The sequence below is a fragment of the Mycteria americana genome, chromosome 1 (assembly GCF_035582795.1).
Source record: "Mycteria americana isolate JAX WOST 10 ecotype Jacksonville Zoo and Gardens chromosome 1, USCA_MyAme_1.0, whole genome shotgun sequence".
Lineage (NCBI taxonomy): Eukaryota > Metazoa > Chordata > Aves > Ciconiiformes > Ciconiidae > Mycteria > Mycteria americana.
In genome coordinates, this window is record NC_134365.1 from 138,339,846 (window position 1) to 138,364,715 (window position 24,870).

General features: G+C 41.4%; 1 protein-coding gene across 2 annotated transcripts in view; it reads right to left on the bottom strand.

The window, feature by feature from the left end:
• Window positions 1–616: 616 nt before the first annotated feature.
• The window catches only part of GLRA2 (glycine receptor alpha 2), a 128,956-nt gene continuing 104,702 nt past the window's right edge, over window positions 617–24,870 (bottom strand). For both annotated transcript variants that reach the window (XM_075491899.1, XM_075491898.1), the window contains exon 9: window positions 617–895. In XM_075491899.1, the coding sequence (XP_075348014.1) occupies window positions 617–895 (279 nt within the window). The remainder of the gene's footprint in view (window positions 896–24,870) is intronic.

Consider the following 24,870-nt stretch of genomic DNA (forward strand, 5'->3'; position numbering starts at 1 on the left):
ATTCTAGTAAAGCAAGATAATATTAAAATGCACACCCACAAGGATAGTAAAGTATAAATCTTTTTTTTTTCTTTTTTTTTTTCCCTCTCCCCTGTCAGTAGAAATAATTTACAACCCACAAAAGGACTCCTTGGTGAAACCACTAACTACAGACATGGTCATGGAATGTAGCTCAGTAGACTTGTTTCAAATAGAAAGGCAACATTATCCTGAAAAAGTTTGGTCCTCTTATAACTCACTGTACTGTAGCCACCACAGTCTTTTGGTAGATGTTTTAGGAGAATTGTTTGTTTTCTGATTCTCTTTTCTTTTGAAAGATAATATCTTGGTGATAAAGTTGGGTAAAATTTGGCCCCATTTACAGACGTCTGATCAATGCTGAATCTGGAAGAACAACACTGAGAGTACACAGGGGAAACCTTTCTTGACTGGTCTCACGGCATCTTTTTTCATGCAATCACTTTTCCATCTATACTTCTTTTCCTCTTTGTTCATTTTTTTTCTTCAGTGTCCTTGGGGGGGGAAGAAACCCTTAGTCCAAATGACAGAAAGACATTTCACTGTTTATTTACATGTGGATCACTTTGGCTAAGAAGTCCTGGCAAACTAGACACGCCTACTTCTTGTGAATGTCCTCATGCCGTATAATTTTGTATGTAATCCAGTAAAAGATGTTGAAAATGAGGAAGGCGAGTGGGAATGCAGCGCGGGATATTGTATCAATCCTTTTTGCACGGTCAACAAACTTCTTTTTGATGGAATCTGAATCCTTTGGTGGTGCTGGAGGTGGGTTGGGTGGAGTAGCCTTGACTGCTGTGCCGTCTTTGACTTGGAGGCAGTGACCCATGCCATAGCCACTGAAATTGAATCGACTCTCACGAGCAACTTCATCTTCCTGGGGGATAAAGAAGACAAATGAGAGACACAATCACCTGTCTATCAAGCACACCATATACTTGAGTAGTTGAGGTGCACCCATCCAAAGCACCTAAGCAAATTAGCTGGTTAAGCTACGATACAAAGTCCAGGTTTCAAAGACAAGCAAGCAATTACAACTCACATAAAAATACAAGGAAATTAGGTGACTGCCAGTGTTTGTGAATCAGAGCTTTAATTTCTCTAGCTATGACTAAATCAGTTGCCCTGAGCAGCAGGCTGCATCCCAACTCCATAGGGAAAAGACCTGACTTCACAGGTTTCTCATCACTCTCCGTGGGCTTGCTGTGGGGAGGAAACAACATGGTCATGTTGGTAGCAGGGAGTCTGCTCCGGCCAGGCTGAATTGAATAACCCGGAGATCCAGGGGCCCAAGCTCATGGCAATGAGTATCCCTGGCGCAATCTAACCGCAGCCTTGCACCTCTGTCTCCGATCTACAAAACAAGGACAGATCACGGTCCCTCCTTGCTCACAGGAGTGCTCTGACAATCAATACTTCAAAGTGCACTGGGCACTTGGATTTAGTGGTAACTGGGAGTTAGGTGCAGTAGCGCGAGCTAATGTAGCACCATCTTGCAGAAATCCATTCTCTCTCTTGTCTGAGTGGGTAATATTTGTTTTTGGAGAGGTGAGTAACTACCACTGAACTTTATCACCATGATAACTGTGTGATGAAAGGTTGTGACTGTGCTGGTGAATTCTCACTGCCATTTTTCCTGTCTGATAGCACAATAATACACAAGTTAACAGTTACTGGCAGCCCTCCCTGAAGGATTCAAAACCAACAAATGAGCAGCTCTATTATTTTTCATTCCAGCAGGGATGAATTGTAGGTCCAGCAGCTTGCCCCAGTTAAAGACCTTCTCTTTGACTGACAAATATTTCATTGTTGATTTAAAATGACCGCTTCTTGGGCTCACAAGGAGCCCACTCCCTCACAGGGAATACTTCTTCATATCTCTCACTAAACCAGAGCCTTCTGATCTTGACAGAGAATCAGAGACTGCAAGAAAAAACATCACAGCAGCAAGATATTGAATAAGGAGTACATATGCTGAACTTGGGGGTGGGGAGGGAGGATAATTTACACCTATTCAGGATGTAAATCACTGCTCCTTCACAGAAGCACCTCTTTCAATAATTGCGTTTCTCTGTCTCCCCAGCTCCAGCATTGGAATTGAATATATCACTAGACTTGCTCTGCTTACCTTGGAGCTGACATGCAAACGTGTATAACTAGTAGTGTGATCCAAGGCTACCAAATGAGAAATAGTCACTCTGACTGCTTATGACATTGAGTGCTTATGGAAGGAGGAGAGGCAGTGAAGAGTGCTTTGGAGCCCCTGTCACTTCAGCCTGAGGACTATTCTACAGTGTGCCCATGAGCAGGTGGAAAACTGTGGTATTGCAAGGCTGTTTGAGCACTTAGCCAGGGTTTATAGCCCTTTCATTTCAAAAACTCACCATCATGAAGAAAAAGAAGCATGGTCCTCTCCTTTTTCAATTGTATTTATTCATAGTTTTCAGTCCCTCTGTGAAAACTCTGAAATTCTGCTTGTCCTAGTGATTATAAATATGTAAAGTATTTTAAAGATGATCCCACTGAGACCTAAGTTCTGGATAGTCTTGTAGGCAAGGCTTCTCTTGCATGACTTAATAACACCACAAAGTCCCCCAATAATAAAGGGAGGTGCCTTCCTCGCAGCGCTTTCCCTTTTACTGAGTTTGAAGGATAAAATGCATGCCCAGGACATGAGAGGTGATTAAAAAGGGTAACAGATTTTCAGCAGCTGTGTTGCCATATGTACTTCATTCATTTTTTAAAAATTTAATTTCTGTTACTCGTGAGAGACCTATGGGAGGAAAGAAAATATACTGAGCTCAAGGCAGGGCTTGGAAAGTCCCGACTTCCACTGTGCCCTGCTGGGTCACAGCTTTGTCGCGTGGGGCTGAGCAATTCATCTTCAATGTCACGGCCCCGCTTTTGAGCTTACACTGCTGTAACTCGAGTGGGAATTCATCTGAGATTAGGGGCAGGGATGTTTAAATCGCATTCTTTCAGGTCTTCAGCACCCAACATTTAGCTGTAAGGAGCCACTCATTTCTCAATGGGATTTAGAGCTCTGCTTTTTCCCCCACAGACAGTTGGCTGTGCCACTTCTTTCTCACAAAACCCCGAGGGAAGTGTGCCCAGTCCCCATGCTAGCTTTTTATTTAGGACTGCAGCAGATGTTGATTTACCCTGGGTACAAGAGGTACAGCATTCACCTGGGGTATGAGGAGCACAGGCTCAGTTTCCTTCTCTGCTTGAGCAGATTTGAATCTCCTTCTCCCCAGTAAATCCCTGGATCAGTTTGTTACTTGTTCTCCCAACATGGAGCTGTTTACTGGTTGCAAAAAAGCTTGTGTTTATGTAGCTTTTTTTTAAACTTAATCAGAAAAACTTTTTTCAAAGACTAAATAGTTAATCAAGAGAATGGCACTGTGTTTCTACCCTGCCACTTGTTTCTATGTTTGATATTACACTCTTACAAAAACTTAGCACTAGAGACACCTAAGCTGTAGCTGTTGCGATCGGCTAAGTGCCACAGGAGCAAGCAAAGCCACAGTCCTTACAGCCCCACCTCTAGCCCTGGAGGTGCTGTAGATCCATAAGCACCATCTCATTTTCAGTAGTAAAATCCCTCAGGAGCCAAGGAGTATTTTACTGGTTCTCTGTTCTGCAGTCTGGCACCTGCTTGCCCTCTGACCACTGCCAGCATCTGCAGTCTCATAGGCAAGGCCTGACCCCATCAGAGCTCTCCCACCTGACCAGACATCACCTGAAAGACCTCGGGGTAGCGAGGTCTCTGCCCCCTCTGATTAAATTGGCCAATAGTGTTGAAAATTAACCACGAAACCCTGCAGAGATCGAGACCCACATGTCTGTGCTAGGAGGATACTTCTCCCATGAGACTGCAGTTGGGCATGTGTCCTATTAGCCCCCTGAGCCCTCAAACTTGTTCCACCCAAAATGACACAGCAGGGACAGAAAGGCTTCCTTCTGCTGCTGAAGGGAGCTGGGGGTCAACACAAGTGCTGGAACTTCATTGTCCACCCTGCTTGTGGGTTATCTCACTCCATCGTGGACCATGCCAACAAGCTTTCTCTGAGATGAACCTGCTCCACTGGGGACTAACGCTAAGCACTGTGGTCATGAGCCATGTGGTGATAGCTGGCCTCAGGAACAATAAAATCCCCAATGTGATTTACTTTAGCAGTATGGATGTAGTTAAAAAACCTGTCTCTAAAACACCATAATCTTAGGGCAAAGCTACAATTTGACATTTCAGATGATCTTCCAACATCATTACATATAAAGGATTTTGGGGAATAGTCATGGAGAAAGAAAACCAAATTTAGATCCTTTGACAAAGAGAACCTTTTTTTTTTTTCATGTATCAATATGTGAGATGAAGAACTGACCTCAAGTGCCTTCCCTTAACATAGTGCATATGTCTTCCTTTAGCCTAGAGGCTTGGCGAACTACTGGGAAATCTACCTAGGCTACCCTCTGATGTGGTTGCAAAGTCACTCTTCATTCTCAGGGTCATATTCAGTTCACACCATCTGACATACCCTACCATGGAGCCTTATCCAAAAGCAGTCTTCAGTCTGTGCTGTTCACCAGCTTAGTCACTGCTAAATAGTGCAAATGACTTTGCAAACATTTCTGTCATTATTTTAATCAGATTACACATAAAATTTACATTCATTTTAAACGAGACATGATCTCACTTGCTTAAATCCCAGGCTATTTATGTTTTTACAGATTTTAAGACCAAAATCAAATTGCAGTTGGAAGCCACTGGACATCAACTGGAGTGGCAGAATCCACTGCCATTGAAGTCATTGACTTTATCCTTCTAAAGGGATGTGAAGTTAGTCTTGCCTAGTATGTAGTTATAACTCAATCTGTCCTTGATAAAGACGTGGGGGAAAAGGGTCACAAGCTAGCATGAGAAACAGAAAAGTAACAAATAGCAAGATGAAATAGTTCTTTTGCTGGTTTCCTCTCAGATGTTCACGCTCCTGAGTATTTTAGAAGAACTATCCTTTGAAAACTAATTACAATTCCTGAGATTTGGGCAAATGCTTTCTACAGATGCTTTTTCAACAACATGGGTTTATGTGTATTATCTTATGGTATCACACTGAACATGCTTAGGTGTTGGCTATAAACGGTTTCATCAAACAAGAAATATATTTTTCTCAATTTTTAATTTACCTTATTAAAATTATTAAATTATTAAATTCATAAAAATTATTAAATTCATAAAATTTAATAATTTTCTGTGCTTTACAAAGTGATAAAATGAGATTCTCTTGACTTAGCTTTGCAGTAGGCAATGTGTAAATCAGGGGGGTTATATTTCTGACATGGTTTTCTTTCTTCATCTTCCATCTTTGTAAAGCTTTTATTTCTACTCCGTCAGGTCTAGAATGTAATCCATACTACCAACTGCACACCAAAGCAATCAGGAATGGGAAAAACACTTTAGAAAATCTAGTCCATTCACTGCCTTGCATGCACAGCTTTCTGTACAATGCATTCTGAAGTGCTTTGTCCTAACCACTTTTAAATGCTTATCGTCAGCATTGACTCAGTTTTAACAATGAGGAAAATGAGATAGAGGCTGGCTTCAAACAGTGTATTTAATTTACTCTCTGATATGATTTATTCATTTAATTTTGCTACTCTTTTTCCAACATATGGTGGGCAAACAATTTAAAAGACTATCTGGTTTAATTAAATTTCAAGGGCATAGGAGATTAATTTTAGGTATAGGGTAGAGAACATCAGGGAAATTTTCCTTTTGGCATTCATAAGCACAAAGTTAGAAAACCACAATAAATTCAGTCTTGAATGCAAAATGGAATCAATAGGAATTAGACACCAAAATAGCTTTGGAGACTTCATTCCTAAATCATCTTTATGATTTTGAGACACCTCCCATCTCTCAGTGCTTTACATAATTCACGGTGTGGTTTTGTAAAGACAGTGGTGCTCACATGGGTTCAGTTCTCAGGAGTCATTGCGTATGTGGATGAAGGTAGTTCAGCTGAGAAGCATGCTTGGACTTCCAAACCCTCTTTGGTTCTCCACAGAAGGCTCTTACAAAGCTAAATTGTCAGGAGATGAGAGGGAGGGTCCTTTCATAGATTAACTGTTTAAAAGGCAGTAATGGAGTTTAGGAGTAAAAGATCGATTTCATAACTGAGGGAATCACTGGAGAGGATCCCCAAGAACCTGTGCGAGAACCAGTAACAAGGAAAAAATTTATAAATGAGCTGGGACAAAGGTTCCCAAGGGAACGTACGCAGGTGAAACAGGCTATTCAAAGCGGACAAATCTAAGCCAGGCTTTCCAGAAGGATTTCTAAATGCTGAGTGACTCAGTAACAAAATGGCAGTAAGTGAAATACAGGACCGATAAGTGCAAGGTAAAGCCCATTGCAAAAGATAACCCTAATAATTACACATAGACAGTAATGGGCTCAAAATTGGTTCTTTCCCAGGTGGGAGTTTGGGGAATTCCCACGTAGATGATTCTGACATTAGTCCTCTGCTGAGCAGCCATCAGGCAACGGACAAACGAAACAGAAAACATCGTTCTGACACTTTATCCACTCACAGTGTGATCAGTTTTTGAACACGAGGAGCATTTCTGGTCACCCAAACTCAGTAAAGCAGAATTAGGTAAAATACAAAGGGGAGCAGCAAGGATGATAAAAAACTTTTTCTGCATGAGGAGAAACAAAGCAGATGAGATTTCTTCAGCTCAGAAAAGCTGTGTTTGGGGGTGGATATCACAGAGGTCATAAAATCATGGTGAATATTAATAAATGGAAGGAAAGGGAATAGGTTATGGGTTTTTTTGTATATATATATTTTTTTCAAGGCAGGAAAGAGGATAAAACACAATGACACTATGAGGGAGAAAAGAACTTATTTTTTAAAAGGAAGTTATCTTTCATTTACCTGTGTAAATCATTGTGTGAGAACATTTCAGAGGATGAAAATAGCACAATGGCACAGATTCATAGGTCCATGTGCACCTATTGAAAGTGCAACCTACTTCATGCAGAAGTGCACCCTTGGTTGATTATTTTCAGAACACAGAAAAGTCCTTCTAGGTTTGTCTTGGAGCTTTTAAATACAATTTCTCTCAATATCCATGCCAGACCACTGCTGGAGAAAGGGTCCTGGAGCAGAGGCCATTCCTTCTCACCAAATATGGCATGTCCTATGGGACTTCAGGTCTTCCACCTCTTGATAATGTGCCAGGAGCTGGAGCTAATGTTGAAATATCCTGCGTTTCCACTAGTTTTTAGTATTTTGAGTGTCATTTTTTCCTCTTCACATAGTTCTGCTTTGAAGCTAAATCCTGCTGATGCAGAAAGAGACGTCTCTTACATAGCAAACCTATGCGTCCCTGTTCCTTAGACAGGCAGAAGAAGCAAAGTTGGAGCAAGCTCTGGTGGCATTTGGTAATAAAGAGTCACTAACAGACTCCTCTAATTTGTTCCCCCCTGAAGAGCCCTGGATCTCAGCTCACCCAAGCCAGATGCCATTCCCACTCCTCCTTCATCCAGGCTTCAGAGGAGCAGAAGGTGATGTAAAATTGTCAGTTTCTCACTTCAATCCTGCCCAAAGTATAGATCAAACACGTCCCAGAATTTGGCCTCATAATTGATTTTTCTAAATTTTCACCAAGGTGTTTAATCAAAAATATAAGCAGACTCTGACCGATCTTACTGCTTGATGCTGCTCCATCAGAACCCACCATTCTGTGTGCGATAGTGGCATTCACCCCTTTTCTACTTCTCTTAACACCGATTTTCCTGCTCACTGAGGTTTGCTTTTTCTCTCATTTGGACACTCATGCCTTATAAAATCTAAGTAAAACCAACCTTTTATTATAAATAGCACCGATATTTTAATTTATGTAAGAGAAATTGGTCATTATTGTCTTCAGTAAGTGTTTCCAATGGACAAATTTAGGTTTGTTTTAGAAAGCTGTGTTTAGTAACACCTCCTATCTCCAATAAACAGCAGAAGAATCTCTGAAGCATGAGTGATTTACTTATTCTGTAAGAACAGCAAGTGAACTGTTGTTAATACAATAATGACATGGTAGTTAATGTGGCTTAGCCCTCTTTGAGTAGGAATTGAACATTATCCAACTGAAAGAGTAACATAATTTAAACATGTTGTGGAGCAAAAATATTTTCCTGGCTTGAAATATCTTTAAGTGGAATCTAAATTTTTCAAGGATTACTTTAATAATAAAGATTATACAGTCAGTAAGGGTGATCGGTTTGCTACCAACAAAAAAAGATTTTCCTTTTTCTTAGTAAAGCATGTCTTCCTTCTCTCAATTTTGCAAACACAGTTAATGTAAATTCCTTATTCAATTTCATGTTTTATATATAATATAATTAATATTTTAATTATGGGGGGGGGGGAGAACCAGATGAATTGCTGTTTTGCACAGCCTCGTAAAGGTTATGATAGAGTTATAGCTCCTAAATAACAGCAGATCTATTCCTGACACAGTCTTTTGGTTTCCCTTTGTTTTAAATGAAAGTAATGCCTTAAAATATCCAGACCCAGTGACCTGTGAGTGTCCTATAGACATCATCTGCCTGGGTATTAAATCCTCTCAGGACAGTGCAGTCTGGAAACTTGACTGCTCTTGGATAACTCTTCTGCCAGTCTCTCCCTGCTGGAAGAAGAGGTTGGCCAGTTTATCAGTGGGAACAGCACATTAGTCTATTTTACATCAGACAAATAGAAGTTAATGACCTATATTTGAAGGATAATCTGCTTTGATCAGAAATCTGTCGGATACAGGGCAACCAATTTCTGCTCATGCTGTCTGCATGCAAGGCTGAGCAAACTGCAAAGCTAGTGTTTAAATATGTGACTATTTCAGCTAGAACATGGAATAGCAGTTAATGGGCACATCAAAGCAAAATAATGTAAAGCAAGACTATATTTGCTAAAATTTTAGAACCTCAAGAACCTAAAACTCTGAGGGAAACCTACCTAAAATTCACATTTCCCACTTTCTCTTGCTCTCTGCAAAACATCTGCCCCAGGAGAGATGAGACGCGGCACAGACCCTCTCACCTGCCTCCTGTTGCCAATGTTCAAGCCCCAGCCTCAGACTTCAGCGCTCTCCTGCCCTGAAACCTGCTGCAGGGCCAACACCACCTGGCAAGTCCCATCCCGGGACAAGGGCGTGCGCTGCCCCGGCTGCGTGACAGGCTTGGGCAACCGGCCACCGCAGCCCGTGGGGCAGCCGAGCTCACAGCCCCCAGTCGCGGACAGGGACATCTGAGCACCTGCCCCCCAGGGTTTTTCCCATCAGGTTCCCTGATGCTTTTCTCCAGGCAGATTTAAATATTTTGGGGAAGATCGTTTTAATTGCACCTCTGCAAAATTTCTCACTGGTCTCTGCCTCAGCTGTAATCATCTTAGATCACTTTATTAGAGCACCCCTGTGCCCTGACCGTGGCATCTCACAGTACCTCATTTGTTAAAGAGTCAAAATTAAAAAAAAAAAAAGAAGAAAAAGAGTGTATATGTGCGTACAGGGCCCATAAACAGCACTCGTGATTTGATTCATGCAGATTACTCTCTAGAACAACGTATTGCCGGGGATTTTTTCAGGCTCATGTTTTGATTCCCTCAGCTCCATCAGTTTTCGGGGCCAATCTGCAGTCCAGCCCACAGCAGGCCAGCGACAGTGGACGCCGTCCTCCCTGCCTGGGACAGGGCTTGGGACGAAGCGTTGGGACCTGTGGCATCCATGCCCCTCGCTGGGCACTGGCTGTCTCCTGCTCGGTGCATGGAAGGGGCAGGGGCAGGGGCAGGGGCAGGGGTAGGGGCAGGGGCAGGGGCAGGGGCAGGGGTAGGGGCAGGGGCAGAGAAAGGGGAAGGGGCAGGGGAAGGGGCAGGGGCAGGGGAAGGAAGAGGGTTTTTTTCCTCTCTTTTGGTGGATTCACTCCTTCAAGCCATTTGCTAAACAAACACCCAGAACAAACCCCAACAAATGCAGAGGGAGATTACCAGAGATTTCTCAGACAGACTTCATGCATTCAATTTATGCAAATACTGCACAAAATGAATTAAATATTGCAAATTATTTTAATAATTTAAATTCTGTAGCTAAAAATAGTCAAGAATATCTGAATAATCTTAAAGTGTTCACATGCAAATTTTATAAGTTTTGTGTGGGTTGTTTTTTTTTTTTCCTGAGGAGACAAGCCAACTGATAAATAAACGCCTTCCTTTTCCAATTATCAGTTCTTAATAGCAGACTTCCAATAAATAATGTTTTGGGGTTGGTTTCCTTTTCTTATCTTCTATTACACAAATTATCCTTTCTGGCTTTGCATATCATTTAGTTCTTGTCGTTAGCCAAGATCTTAGTCTGAATTTCTCTAGCTGTTTTTACATAACACTGAAGTGTGATTGGGTTAAACAAAGTATTTGCCAGCTATCTGCACTTCAAGCTTGTTTCTAAAATTAAATTGTTGCATCTTAGAAACATCTTGACTGTTTGATTGTATTAGAAATTTACTACACAAATAGACTTCTGTATTTTCATTTTGATTTGCTTCTATGAGGGTTGCTCTATAAAATTCTGATACTATTTATTCACAGCAAAATAAATATTCATCATGAGGTAAAAATCAATGGCACTCAGTGCTACAGCAACTTGATAGTGCAATCTTTACACAGAATTGTTGGGGTTTTTTTTCTCATCTGGTAAGTAATAAATCCACAAATCCTACAAGGTCATTGGAAGTATGCATACAACGGAAATGAAATAAGATTTCATTTAAAATGGGTTTGATAGTTTTACTGTATTACACACACATAAATATACACACTCGCACAGTCTGTATACACCCACACATGCAGATATGTGTACATGCATGTATACATGTGGGCATCTACTTAAGTTGGTCATCTAATGCCTTTTGTATTCCCTAGTGAGAAGCCCACCTAGTGAGAATTTTTGTATTCCAGCTTAAGGTTAGGAGCTCTCTCCAGAGCGTTTATCAAACTGCAAACTCCATTTTGAATAACTCCTCAAAATGCTAACTTTCCTGCTAGCTTTTGCCCTTCAGATGGGAATGCGGTTCTGAGCAGCAGGGATACAGAACACATGAACAAGGGTCATTAAACCTTCCCAATCCTCTCTGCCCATGAGCAGGCTCTGTGGTGGGGTGCTGGCAACTCTCCAGGAGACCATCTGCCCAGGCCAGTAGCTAAGCAACAGATCACCTGGTGATGGACTTTTATTACTTGGCAAAACTGATTAAAGGATAACCTGAAACAATAGATTTAACAGTATATAAGAAAAGTCAGCACTGAGAGGTACACGTGGATGAAACACGGAAGCATGGCTAGAGCAGTGGAAGAGGTATTCTTGGGAGACGATCTCATATGCTCATCTGAACTCAAGTTTTGCTCAAGAATATCAAGGAAAATGGGAGAAGAAATGGCCGATTAATTTATCTAGAGGGGAGAGCACAAGAATAACACCAAAATAAAGGGTTGCTATGCCAGCAGCCTTCCTGAAATGTGCATGTTGTATGTTTCATCTTTTATATGTCCTGGAGTAATTATAAATCAGTGTTTGCAGTGCCGGAGCTCTGGAGAAGCCTGTCCTTGGGTGTACGGAAGAGGTCAGGATTCACGTTGAGGGCCTACGACCACCTGACTGTGAGGTCCTGCTTTTGTGAAGGGATAACACCTTGGGAAGGATTGTGTTCGGAAAATATGCCAATAAGCCAGAGAATGAAGCAGTGCAGGAGTCCCCTGAGACAGAGACCCGGCAGCATGGGTTTCTACTTCACTGGACATCTAACAGCCTCATGAGTATCAGGCAGGAGCCCTCTACCAGAATCAGATAAGATGATGGGTTTGGGGGCAGCCTAAATACTGCTCAATGGGATATCACACACACTGTGCATTTATAATGAGTGGGCATTAACCTGATTTGTTTGTCCTCTGAGCTGGAAACATGAGTGGGGTCTTAAAACCACTAATGTGAAACACAGGCAAATTGATTAAGGAAATGGTATTCAATAGCCACTCTTGGTCCTTTTGCTTCCCTGTCTCCTTCCTTCTGCACCTGTCTCTTCTCTTCTTGACTTTTTCTCTTTTCTGAGAAAAAGTCTCAGAAAAGTCTCTTCTCAGACTCTTCTGAGAAAAAGTCTCAGAAGAGTCTCTTCTCTGACTCTTTTCTACTTTTTTCTACCACACATTTTGCCTCACTAGTTCCCAGTTCTGCTCTTGCATACCTCCTCTCTGATGCTTTCATCCTCACTGATTTCCAAATACGTGATCTCCACCTTCTGCTTGAAAAATTCAGTTTCTTCCTCAACCGCTATCTGCTCCTGCCCCTTTTTGCTCTTCGCGGCTAAATTCTCTTCCTCCAAAGAAAAGACAAATCATAAAGTGGAGCTCCACCTTGCCAAGTCCACCTCTGAACTGAAAGGTGTTATTCTACCTTTTAAGAATAACCAGGAAATGGTTGGATTTTAAAATTAAAACATTCCACTTTTGGGTATCCACAGAGCTCCTAATTGCTCAAAGAGTTTCCAGTACCACAAAGCATTTTGAAATCTATCGCTTCTCATTTGCACTACTGGTCATGACATAGTGCCCCCCGTTCCTGGCATGGAAAGCTGAAGATCGCTGAGTGCGTTGGCCCATGGAGCAGTCTGTGCCCTTGTTCTGACTGCCCAGAACGTGCAACACAAACCATTTGGAGGCTTTGGGAAACGAACACAATGAGTGCTGCAAAACCAGCAAATGGGATTTAATTTTTATTCTAAGTTTAAAGCTCGGCAAAAAGAGTTGTTTGTGCATAGTACATGTTGTTCTAGTCTACTGAAAACTGAGTAACGTGGTAGTATATGCAAATAGTAATAGATTAAAGATTTGGCATGCTCTGGAATACTCCAATGACATGTCCAATCACAGCAGTACCATCTGCTTTTCCTTATATGTGCTAAATTTATAACACTGTGCTAATTTCTATATTAGTTTACACACCACCTTCAGGAAATTAAACTTAACAGATAAGCAATATTTGGGCTTTGTGACTTATCTTTAGCAAACAGTTAGTAAATGTCTCTCCAATTACTCTCAGCTCTCTTCTTAGAGAAAGGAGTTTAGAAATCAATAACATTGATTATGTACTCTTTTTATCCCAATGGCAATGACTTGCAATTCAAACATTATTTCCCTAAGTTTTCGCTCATGCTAGAATTTTGACAGAGCAAAAGGTCATCAGACTTTCACCTGGAGCGTGGACACCAGTAAAACACAAGAACCCTGGTATTGCATAGCTAAATTAAAATGAACCCCTTCTGTATGGAGTGGAAATTTTAGCGTATGGCTAGCTGTACCTTCTCTTCAGGTGGTGTTCAGTTTGACATCAGAGAGAATACCACCTTACTGATCAACATCATAAATAAACCTACAAAACACGTGGATATGTTCTTCCTGTAATTTGGAAAGAAAACAAAAGTAATGGAAGGAGACCCATGGAGTCTGCACAACATTGGCAATATCCCCCTCCTCATGCTTGCTCACTGACACTCTGAAAGCACAGGGAGACAGAAGACCGGCCAAGGAAAGGCTCCTTTCGATGGCCATCTGGGGTTTCTGTGAGTCTCTTGCCCTGTTGGCTTCAGGGCTGGATGGTTTACTGATGATCCTGGAGCTCATTTGCAGTGTCTCTGTGTGATACTGTGCTGAGTGATTTCTCCCCACAGGATGAAAGGCTGAGTTATCCCTTCTTTGGGTCTGAGGGGAGCAGGTATTTCAAAGCCCGAGACCATTGAACCATCACCTGAGGGGACAGCCGTCTAGAGGTTATTTTAAATGTGTTTGACACATTTAAATAGATGGTTTCAGCTTGCCAGTCTTGGAATGGCTCCTAAAATAAAAGTCAATAGAAAGAATAAGGCAATTTGTTTTGGATGATTAAGAGAATCTGGCTCATATATCCAAGGTGTGACAATTCCAATCACATCTTCATTTCAATTTACAGGAAAGAAATAAACTAGGCTTCATTATTGTTCATACTGCTGGTGCTATATATTTGACATGATAATCTACAGTATTAGTCAGTAAATTGACTCACTGGACTGCCCTTGATCATATGCTCCATTTTCCGCTCAGCAGGGCCCTCTCTAACAGCTATATATAACCAGGGAGAAAAAAAAAGAGACAGTTCTCTCTTAGATCATTATAAGATGATGTTGCATTCAGTTTTCCTGTTGCTTCAAAGGTTATAAATGATGTGATCTTTTCGCCATCACATATAATATATGGCTCCTGTTTGTCTGACTTGTCAACTCCTCACACAGAAATCCAATACTCCCCACTTGTCACATATTCATTTCAGATGTGTGTTCTCTTGCAGGGCCCAAAATGAAATAGTCACTGTATTCCTATCTGCCAGTTTTCAAGTCTTGCCTTGTGTGGTCCTTCCTTGTCAAACCACAGTTGTCACATTAGCAACCCACATGAGTACTTGGAGCAAACGTAAAATCTCCTGATCGTAATTAAAATTCTGCATGCTTTTCTATTAAATGAAGAAAATCATCGTGCATCTTAATCCATAGCTCTGCTCTTCTGCCACTGTTTTTTAAATGTCTGATTACTGAGCTAATTGCTCAGGCAGGTTGTTTTTAGACTGCATCATGCATTTATGGGTTTTATATCACTGTCAGAATAAGTCTTGGATTAATCCTGGCTCCTCATCTAGGTGTTGAAAAATTGTTTCCTCAGTCCAGACAGAAGTTAAAATTAGGAGTAACCTCTAAAAGGGGCCATAGGGTGAAGGGCAGTTCCCAGTGCTAAGAAAGGATGAGAGCGTAGACTCAGAAAGCAGACAGCTCAGCAGGAGATTGGCACGAGTTAGCTGTATTTCAGCAGCATATCTGCAGCTGCAACCTGTGCTGCTGCAGAAGGAAGGGGAACCAAAGAGCCTTAGGATAGAAAGAGCCTATCGCTATTCCTGTCCAGAATGGTAAATAATCGTTCAGAGACTTTTTTACTGACCTTTGTTTCAGGAGTACTTGCAAGTCAATGAGAACTACAGGGTGTAAATCAGAAATACTCAACTGCGGGTCAGCACATCCACAAAGATATAATTCAGCTCACAGTCTCCCTGAGGAACAATCCCTCACAAATCTCTCTTAAACTCACTCCTGATATATTGGGCACATTACAGAAGAAACTGTTTAAGAGCACTGATTAATATTTTCAGCAACTGTAAATCTCCTGGCGTACTGCTTGGTGCCGGCTCTGGCAGCTGGCTCTCAAGGGCTCTTCTGGTCCTGTTCCCTGCCATCCTACGATTCTGTGTTTGTAGTTTGAAGAACAGAATAAAAATCAATAACGGTCCAGGACAAACAGCTTTCTCTATGTTGTAATGCTTTAAACATGCAAAGAGGCTAAAGTCTAAGCCTCTTTGCTTCAAAGCTTCGGAAGCTGCCAGCAGAAAAGATCCTCAGATTCACATGAATTTGGTACCGATTCCTAAAACATCTTCACTTTGATGTGAAAAGCAAGAGGGGAGCACTTGTGGGAAAAGAAAGGTCAAAATTCACATCCCACTGTAGCGCGCCAATTACCCCTGGGGCACCCCTGTACCCCCGGGGTACAGCAGGCGTCTGCCTCCGGCTAAGGCAGCCCGCAGCTCACACAAGAGATAAGATGTGGTACTCCACCAAAATACCTTTCTATCTCCCCTCTGATGAATAGGACCTCACTACAGGAGAACTAGGTTCTTGATTCACAGCTGAAGGAGGTAAATATTTGACGGACTCACGAGGGTCATGTTAGGCAGCAAGGAACATAGAGCAGTGACAGAAAAAAAGCGAGACTATGAGAACACTGGCTGGGATGCCACATGCAATAAAACCGTCTATTAGCCTCATGTGGGGTTCAAAAAATATTCAGGAAATAACAACAGCTAGGTTCAAACACAGCGTCTGATGAAAAAAATCCATTGTCATGATATAAGCCTGTTATTCAACCCCAGCTACACAAATACCCAGAAGATAACTCACCAAACAAAGGGAAAAGCAGTAACAGAACAAAGAAGGGTGACAAAATCATCAATCTTCACATGTCAAAAAGCAAAATTCAAATAGGTTATTTTTACAACAAAATGACACAAGATAAGCCACAAGGGAAAGTGAACAAAGATCAAAGAGCAAATAAGAGACAGACAACACAAACAGGCATTCCCAGTATCTAGAAGTAACAGAAGAAGAGAAGCATACAGCACCAGAACATCTTAAAAGAGCTGTTGTGTATTTGGGGAAAAACATCCTTTGTGCAAACTTGAAAAAAAAGAGTATTTACAGCTAGGAAGCAAGATATTTTCTGTGCCTGTAAAAAGCTACCCTCTCTGGACTTTTTATTACTCTTTCCTCACATGCCTGTTTGGTCCCTATGAAAAAGTACAGTTTATATCTCCACTGCATGAACATTCAGCACAGGTAACAATAAGGCCAGAATAATAAAAGACCAACCCATTAGCGAAAAATACAGAACTGACTCCGCTGAAGTTCATGACAGACAAATCTAGGTCATCTCCAAAATAAGGAACAAAATGGCAGTGCTCAAAAACATTTTAAAAAAGAACTGCAACAACTAGCTTATCAATTGCTTTTATGTAAGATCTGAAGTCGACATGAAAGGTGAAGATTGGGAACAGCAGCACTGACTTAGTGCTTCATGATATTTTTTGTTTAATTATGGGAGCACATAATCTTGCTTTCCTCCATTGTTTTTGCTTCCTTGCTTGCATGGACTAAGGACCCCCAGCCACCACCTGAGAAATCTGAAATGGCAGGATGAAGTCGGCTTATGCTAAGTCCTTAAATATGCTAAATTTGTTCCTGTTCTTGTTCATGTAACTGAACAAAGAGAAATACCTCATATCAGGAAAGAAAACCAGTGTAACTAGCTCTCCTCCTTTCTCTTTCAACCCTGCTCTCCTTGCAGGCACAGTCACTGAACTCAGCATTACTTTGTTCGTGACAAATACTGACTGAACCCTGTGAATATGCATTACAATTTGCAAAACCATTAGTCATCCTGTTTACTTTCATCTAATACATAGCTTTGGTTATTTCTATTCCTTGATTAACCTCGCAAAAGATCTTCCTCCACTTCCAGCACCCTTTTCACTCCCAACATGCACTCCTTGTGGCTCCAGTGGCCATATGTAGTCCTAGTCCCACAAATGCTGAGGAGCTAACATGAACAGCTCACAGCAAGTTTAAGAAAAGTGTTTTAATAATTCATAAATCATCACATTGAACTGACTGCTCTATCCATAAATAGTAAAGTCTACTCATCACAAAAATACCACCTCTGGCTTAGGAAGTCCTTGAGCTGCAAAGTCCTGGAGCGCAGGAGGATGCATCAAGGACCTATTGCTGTCACAGAGAGCTTCCTGTGCCAGGCAGAGCTCTGGCCTAACGTGGGGTTTATCTTCTCTACATGGAGCTTCCCACCGTGAAAAGATGCAGCTGGTTGCTAAACAGCTGGCCCATGAATTTCAAAGCTACACTGGCTATTTAACTTCTAAGTTCAGATAATGACCCGAAGAAATGTTCCTACCAAGTCCCTTTGCCTTCTGACTATAATGCAGCATGTTTAGCTTAAACAGGTGACAAGTTCATTTTGCCTAAGATGTAAACCTGAAAAAAAGAATCTAAATTCAACATTATATCTTTCTGTAGGCATTACTAAAATGATTGTTTACAAACATTTTTCAAAAAATCTATAATAAAGTTCTATTATTTCTGATAGGAATCCAGTTTTATGGGGTCTGTGATAAGAAATTTGACTATTGCTAGGTGAAAGGTTAAGCTGAAAACAAATGCTACATGAAGAACACATTGACTAGGCTGAAAAGCCAAAAAACAGATTTTCAAACTGGGTAGGAAGAGCAATTAAGCTCACTCTTGGTAGGAAAGGGTTGAAAAGTAATTAAAAAAAGCTATACAGAGCAATAATTTTGAAGGTAGCAGATAAATCAAGAAACAACTAATCTTCTTTAGTTTTGCTAGGGAAATCATTACTAGAAATATTGGTGAGGCTACCTGGAGTGAGAAGCATAATACCCAAATGAAAGAGGCTCAGAGAGAGAACTAGAATTAATAAATTTAGAAAAGCTGAAGCCCAGGCATGGCAGGACATGCCAGCATATGAGACCCTGGGGGAAACTGGCAATTACTAGGCAGACAGGCACAAAAGAAATCCAGTGACCTATGTGGGAAATACAGTGTAAAGCTAATGTAGGGGGAATAATAACTAAAATACGTTACGCCTCCTCTGCTTTTTCATCTTAGACACACACACACACACACATACATGCACCAATACCCAAGGAGGGACCTCTCTGATGGAAGACTAGCTGACATTACGGTTTAATAAGGAAACTGCAGTTGAATAGCTGCATAATTTGCCACTGCTCCACTGTAAAGGATGGGGCAAGAACTTGCAAGACTTGCAAGTAAGGTAATTGTCTTCTGCAAGAGCCACTGGAAGGTTATAGGAAATACCTATATAGTCTGTTGGTAGGGCTGGAAAATTATTGAGCAAGAGCACAAAGTGATTTTCAGAAGACTTGAGTATCCACTCATTGGTGTAAATATCTGCAAACACAAGAACGTCCACCAAATTTCACATGGGAAGTTCCGTGACAGTGGCAGGTTCACCAACCTTTCAAAGTTAGGACAGAGTACTTATGCAGTATAAGCACCCATGCTGCACATGCAATGAAACACATGGGACCAGACAAATGCATCTTAATTCATCTAACTAAGTATGTAATGGTGAAAAAAGAGTATTAGGACCTTGTACGTCTTCCAGACAGAAGATACCAAGGGCTCTAAAAGAGCATCCTGTGATGCACAAGTTCTTTGTATCTCACCAACCTGTAGTGGCATCACACCTGATTAGACTTGCTACAATTTCCCTTGCCTGCCACGCTCAGCACAGAAAAAAGCCTACAAGACGACAATTCTGCAGATGGGGCAAATGAGGAGACTTAGTGTCTGGTTCTACACTGTGCTTTGCAAAACCTGAAGAACATGAATGTGGTAAAACCCTTTGGTTTTTTGCATAAATATCTGTTGTACAGGTCTTTCCTGTCAATTTGACGACAGAAACAGACCATATTAGAAACGTGAGCACTCCATGGAAGTGAAAGAGAAAGCTGGCATAAGTTAACAGACAACAGATAGCATAATTTCTCAGAAAGTTTGTGCTAGAGAGTATCAGGGCTGCTGCACGCAGGTACCTGTAAGAGTTTACATCCTGAAGAGGAAATGCACAACTTGCTTTCCTAGAATGGCATGCAAGATCTCACATTTGTGCAACTCACATAATCTCTAATGAACAGGGTTTGTGATCTCTGTTCTTAGTTATTCTTTTGACAGATTAAGATTACAGAGCACCTGAAGGCAAGTGTATATCACCGGCAGGCTTGGGAAGGCTTAACAGAAAAATGAATAAGTCAGTCACAGGCAGAGCACTTCCACCTGACTGGCAGAAAGAGTTATCTCAGAAAACTACATGGAGACCTACTTGAAGAGAGGGAGGTGAGGCATGAAAACAAAGGCATCCTATCTCCTGGGAGTCTTGTCGTGATATCACAGAGAAATTAAAACCTTGGCACCTTGGTAAAATAACTTGCACTTATGCAAGTGGATTATGTATGTGTGTGTACCAATGCACACACAGTATCTGTGTGAGAAATTACATACACAAGTTAGAAGTTAAATGATTCGAAGAGCTTTGCTATCGCTCAGAGAGAAGTTACAGGCTCGATGCAGAAATTCACAGGTAGGATTCTGGACTTATGTTACTCCACGTGTTTAGGCAACCACAGTAGCCTTTTCTGACCTTTCCAATCTGTTTACCCAAGAGCTAAAAATGCTCTGGCACACTCAGTATGCCAGCTATATTCAACCAGCCACTGGAAAACTGAGCTTTCCAACAGTAAGTCCTTCTTGACATTGATCCTGCTGTGGTAAAGAAGTGTTGTGTGGGAAGGGCCAGGGCTGTGCCAGCTCTGAGATATCATGGGGAGAGTCCAGTCACAAAAGCAGAAGCGGGTAACTTTTTAGTGACCTGTGGCAGGGCTTGGCAAGGAGTTTTCAGTTGCTCCCAACTTGAAATGGGTCTTTGTGAGGACCCTGGGAAGACTCAGCAACAAGCACTCAGAATATGTGGAGCTTCAAGGTGTTTATTCCTTCCAGTGTAACTATCTCTAGCCCCCTCCTCATGTTGTGGCAGAGAAAATCTCCTTCCGCACCTATCCATCTACTCCCAGTTGGCCAACTGCTTCTTTTGTGCAAGATAGATTAGTGTTATTACAAAAAAACAACAACAAAAAACCTCAACCCCAAAACAGGCAGCAAGAGAAATACCCAAGTATGGATATCCATATTTAGAGTAAATAACATCTTGCTGTAGCAGTGGGTCAAGTGAAATAAACATGTCTGATCATTAAATCAAACTAAATGTGTCAGAATCAGGCTCTGACCAGTTTGCCATAAGCAATGGCTGTTAACTCGAACAGAAATCACTAAACAACGTTGCTTTCCCTCGGGAAAAAAAGATAGAAAAACAAATGGCTTCAACACCACTTTTTTAAAAGTACTATAAAGACTGGATTTTACTGTAACCCATGAAGTTTTTCAGACCTTGAGACAGCATGAGGTTTCAACAGCCTAGTTAATACAATTTGGTTTTGCACAATGTCATTTGGACAGCATCATTACAGAATGCTTCACAATTAATTACATTCAAATAGCAGCTTCTATCCCCTGTGGAGAACGGGATTAATTGGGTCAGATGTAAATATGCATTTCATGGATCCTACTGAACACTTGCCCATCTCACCAATTTACCATGTAATTTGATACAACTGGTGTACTATGCTCTGGAGATGTGCAGGGCGAGCACAGTTGCAAGTCAGGGTAGAAAGACACAGATACAGCAGCGCTGGTATTCTCAGCCTGCATTATGCTTGGCTCTAACTGCGCGACCCTTCCATTCTCTTGCAGAAATACTCATTTATATTTATTCACGCTGAAATACTCTGCTGTTGAAAATGAAGCTTGGGACAGAACTCAGAACTGATATGAAGCATTGTGATGGACCCCTGGCAACGTGGGATCAGAAACTGTTTTCCTCCCAGGTGTCTTCACCCCCCATTGGAAAGAGGACCTGGCCACCACTGCAGTGAGAAACCCTGAGACCAGGGCCTTAGCGGGTCCTGACTCTGGACAGGGAAAGAGGAAAGATAAGCTACCTACAGGGAAAGAACAAAGGAGCCAACTTTGGGGCAAAGTTGTTTCCCTGACCCCTTGTGCAGCCTAAGCCTAAATCTTGGGTCTGCAATGGCTTTTTACTGTCTTTCTGGAGTCTTGGGTAGGGGTGGTTTAGGTTAAACATTCTCATCCTGAAGTCCCCTTTCTTCATTTTTTTATCATGAAACACATATTCAGCTGGCTTTTTTCCATGAAATAAGGTGGGGCAGAACATATCCAGTGAAAGAATCACCATTTTCTAAAATAATCTGGAAAACAAAAGCTTATTCTTGTGGCAGGTGGTTCTTGAAAAGCTACTTCTTGCTGCTTTAAAGCATCAAAAATAAGAACACTGTTTCCTGGCTCTTTCTAGCTTCCTCTGCCCTATTTTCAGTTTGCACTCTCCCTTAGGTATAATAAAAAATGAGACATTTGCACCCAGCTGGAGCGTACCTTTCATGAGCTGGAAAACTGCAGAGTTCATTTCTGGCGTCTTTCCTGCTGTTCACGAGTAACTACCAGGACAAACTCACTTGAGTGAAGTGCAAACTGCAGTCCCCAAGGCTTGTCAGTTCAGAGCTGTTCCTTTCAGCCACTGCGTGCACGGTAGGTACAAGGGAGGACTCAGAGTTTCTAATGCAAAGTAACACTACTGAGCAAACAAAAAAACCTTTTTTGAGTAGTCCTTCTGGCTTTTCCAGTCCTACCTGTCCCAGGTGGTGCAGCATACAGTCATTTTGTCATCCCAGATCTGAAATATTGTAATATTACTGTTCTGTAGACCCTTTAGACTTAGTTTTACAATGCTTATATCCTGTTCATATCTTATTTAACATTAAGGAGTAATTTGCTAAAGTATTTGCAAGCTGGCCAACATGAGTCATTATACCATATCATGTCCTACTTGCTGCTTTGGTGCCGTGCCTGGTCCCTACGGTTTGATTATCTGTCCCCTGCTCCCACTGAGTACTCTGTGTTGCACCACGCTGATCATTGCAGTGGACAGTGGATATAAAGATTCACCATTTTGCAGCCTTACCAACCCCCCCATCAATTCTCCACTTCTCTGGTTTCCACCACCTCTAGAGTAGGCATTTTTTCCCTGTCTTCCTTTTTTTTTTTTTTTTTTTTTTTTTCCCAGAACTATGAATTTTGTTCTCCTGATTTTGTTCCCCTGGCTTTGCCTCTACTCTGGTACCTGGATTCCACTACTTCAGCTTGCGCACTTGTACTCTACCAGATTTAATTAATGCTTAGATATTTGGGACTTCATATTTGGCGGTCTTTCTCAGGAACTGGTATTATGTGATCCATAAATTAGTTTGCCTTTGATTACAGAATGTTTAACGTACCCGGATTTTTACTTGGTTTTCACAGTTCTCTCCCTTGAAATGTAACTATCCTTTTTCTCTCCTGTTTCTTGGTTTGGAGTGAAAAATCCACCCCATATAATCCATCATTTTATTATGTCTGTGGCTGTAAAACACACAAAACACAGATACTTGGTTTGAGTTTTTTTACCTTCCCTCCTCCAATAAGGGAGGGAAAAGCTTCCATTTCTCTTTTCATGATACTTGTAAACAGTCCTTTATAAAAACCCATTTCTCTTTTCCACTGTTTCTTTGTCTGTGTTTGCTTTTCACTGGAAAATCTGCATTTCCAGTAAGCTTAGTCTGTCCACCTGGACAGACTGCTCTTACTAGATTTTTGATCTATTGCTTGGAACCACCACTGAGGCTGAACTGCTTCTTTTCCTACAGGTTACTCTTTCTTTGGGGACTCCTGTCTCTCTTTAGACTTGTGCCTAGAGCTAGAGTGGGGATTTACATCCAGATGTTTTTCCAGTTGGAATGATGCTTTTGTTTAAATGTTTAAACTCACTGTAGTAAGTCCATTTAATAACCAATAAAGATACTTTGATTGGTGTTAACTAGAGCCATTCCCAGCCTATTCATGCTCACAATAAAATGACAGACGAGGACATTCAGACAAAGTCACAAGGTGACATAGCAGCGTGTTGAAATGTATTGTGTCTATTATTTAACTGGTTCTGTTCTGTTGTATGAGGGACTGTAACTTCAAGCTAAGTGATCATTTTTGTGTATTTATCTTCCGCTGGATTTTTTTCTGCGCAGTTACATTAAAGTGCTAACGCAATTGCCCTGGAGAAAGAAAAGTAACCGCAATATCTTGAGGGTGTTTATCTACAGCAGAAGCTATGTGCTCTTTAATCCATTAAATGAGCAAATGTGTGTGAGAGAGAAAGCCATTCAGACTCAGACTCCTATTTTTCACAATGAAACTCGTGTGCCTGAGCTCGCCTGGTGAGTACCAAAAATAGCTCAGCCAAAAGGGCTTTCCTTGAGCACTTCCATTATTCACATGATGCGGCACCTTACATAACGCGAAGCGTGCACGTCATCCCGCCGAGTGCGGTGCACACGGATGCTAGCGGGCAAAAATTTCCACCAGGGACAGTAGTACCAAGTGTTTTAAAGGCAAAGTCAGGCTGAAGGCACTGATTGTTTTCAATGGGCAGAGCTAGAAAATCTTAGAAAATTGTTTGGGGGGTCTGACGGAGGCATTTCAGTATGATTAAAATGGCAGAGACGGCCTTTGAAAATCACTGTTACTCAATGCATACCTCTTCTCCTTTTTAAAGATGGAAATATTGTATCATCTTGACAGACGCAGTGACTTTGTTTGGGCACTTCGGGTACCTGTCTTGCCACCTGCAGCTCCATCCGGAGACCAGCAGTTCTCTGAAGCACTGGTCCGGGTGCTGCCATCTTTGCTTAGTGGAGTTATCCTTTGCTGCTGTAATCACTTAGTCTCAGTCCCAGCTCTTTCGTTTGAAAACACCATTTGTGCCTCCCTTTGCTAATCTGCATGCATGTGAACCCCCCTGGCTGCAGCATTGTTATTTGTATTGCTCTGTGTTCCCTGCACATGGGATTAAAGTCTGTCACAGCCTCCAGCTGCACAGTTTTTCATTCAACCTATAAAGTATTGCTTTTAACACTAAGGGTCCCAAACTTAACCCCTGTTCTTGGTCACAGTGATAACCATCACACATATAATTTAGGAAGTCATCTTTGAGATGATGGTATGAATACTAGTGTACTGTGAGTCATTTTGACTACTGATCATATAACATAATAATTACTGTTTTCAAAAAGGGATGACTGAACCTGTGTAAACAGAGTTCTTCCGCTTCCCTGGAAACATATCATTCTGAAAAATAAGCAAATCTTCTTTGATTATTACAAATCATATTTAAAAAAGAAGTTCCTTTCTTTCAGGTGATCTGGCACTATGTAAATTTAGATTTTAATATAATGAAACTGTACTACATCCTCAGTACCATCAGACTCACGGCTTCTGCAGCCTGTACTCTCTCTATGCAAAAAGTAGTATCATGATATAAAATAAAGAGGCAACCATTTCTCTCAGCAGTGAAGTATTGCTACTGTTGGTTGTATTTCACTGTGAGCAGGAAGACTACACAAATC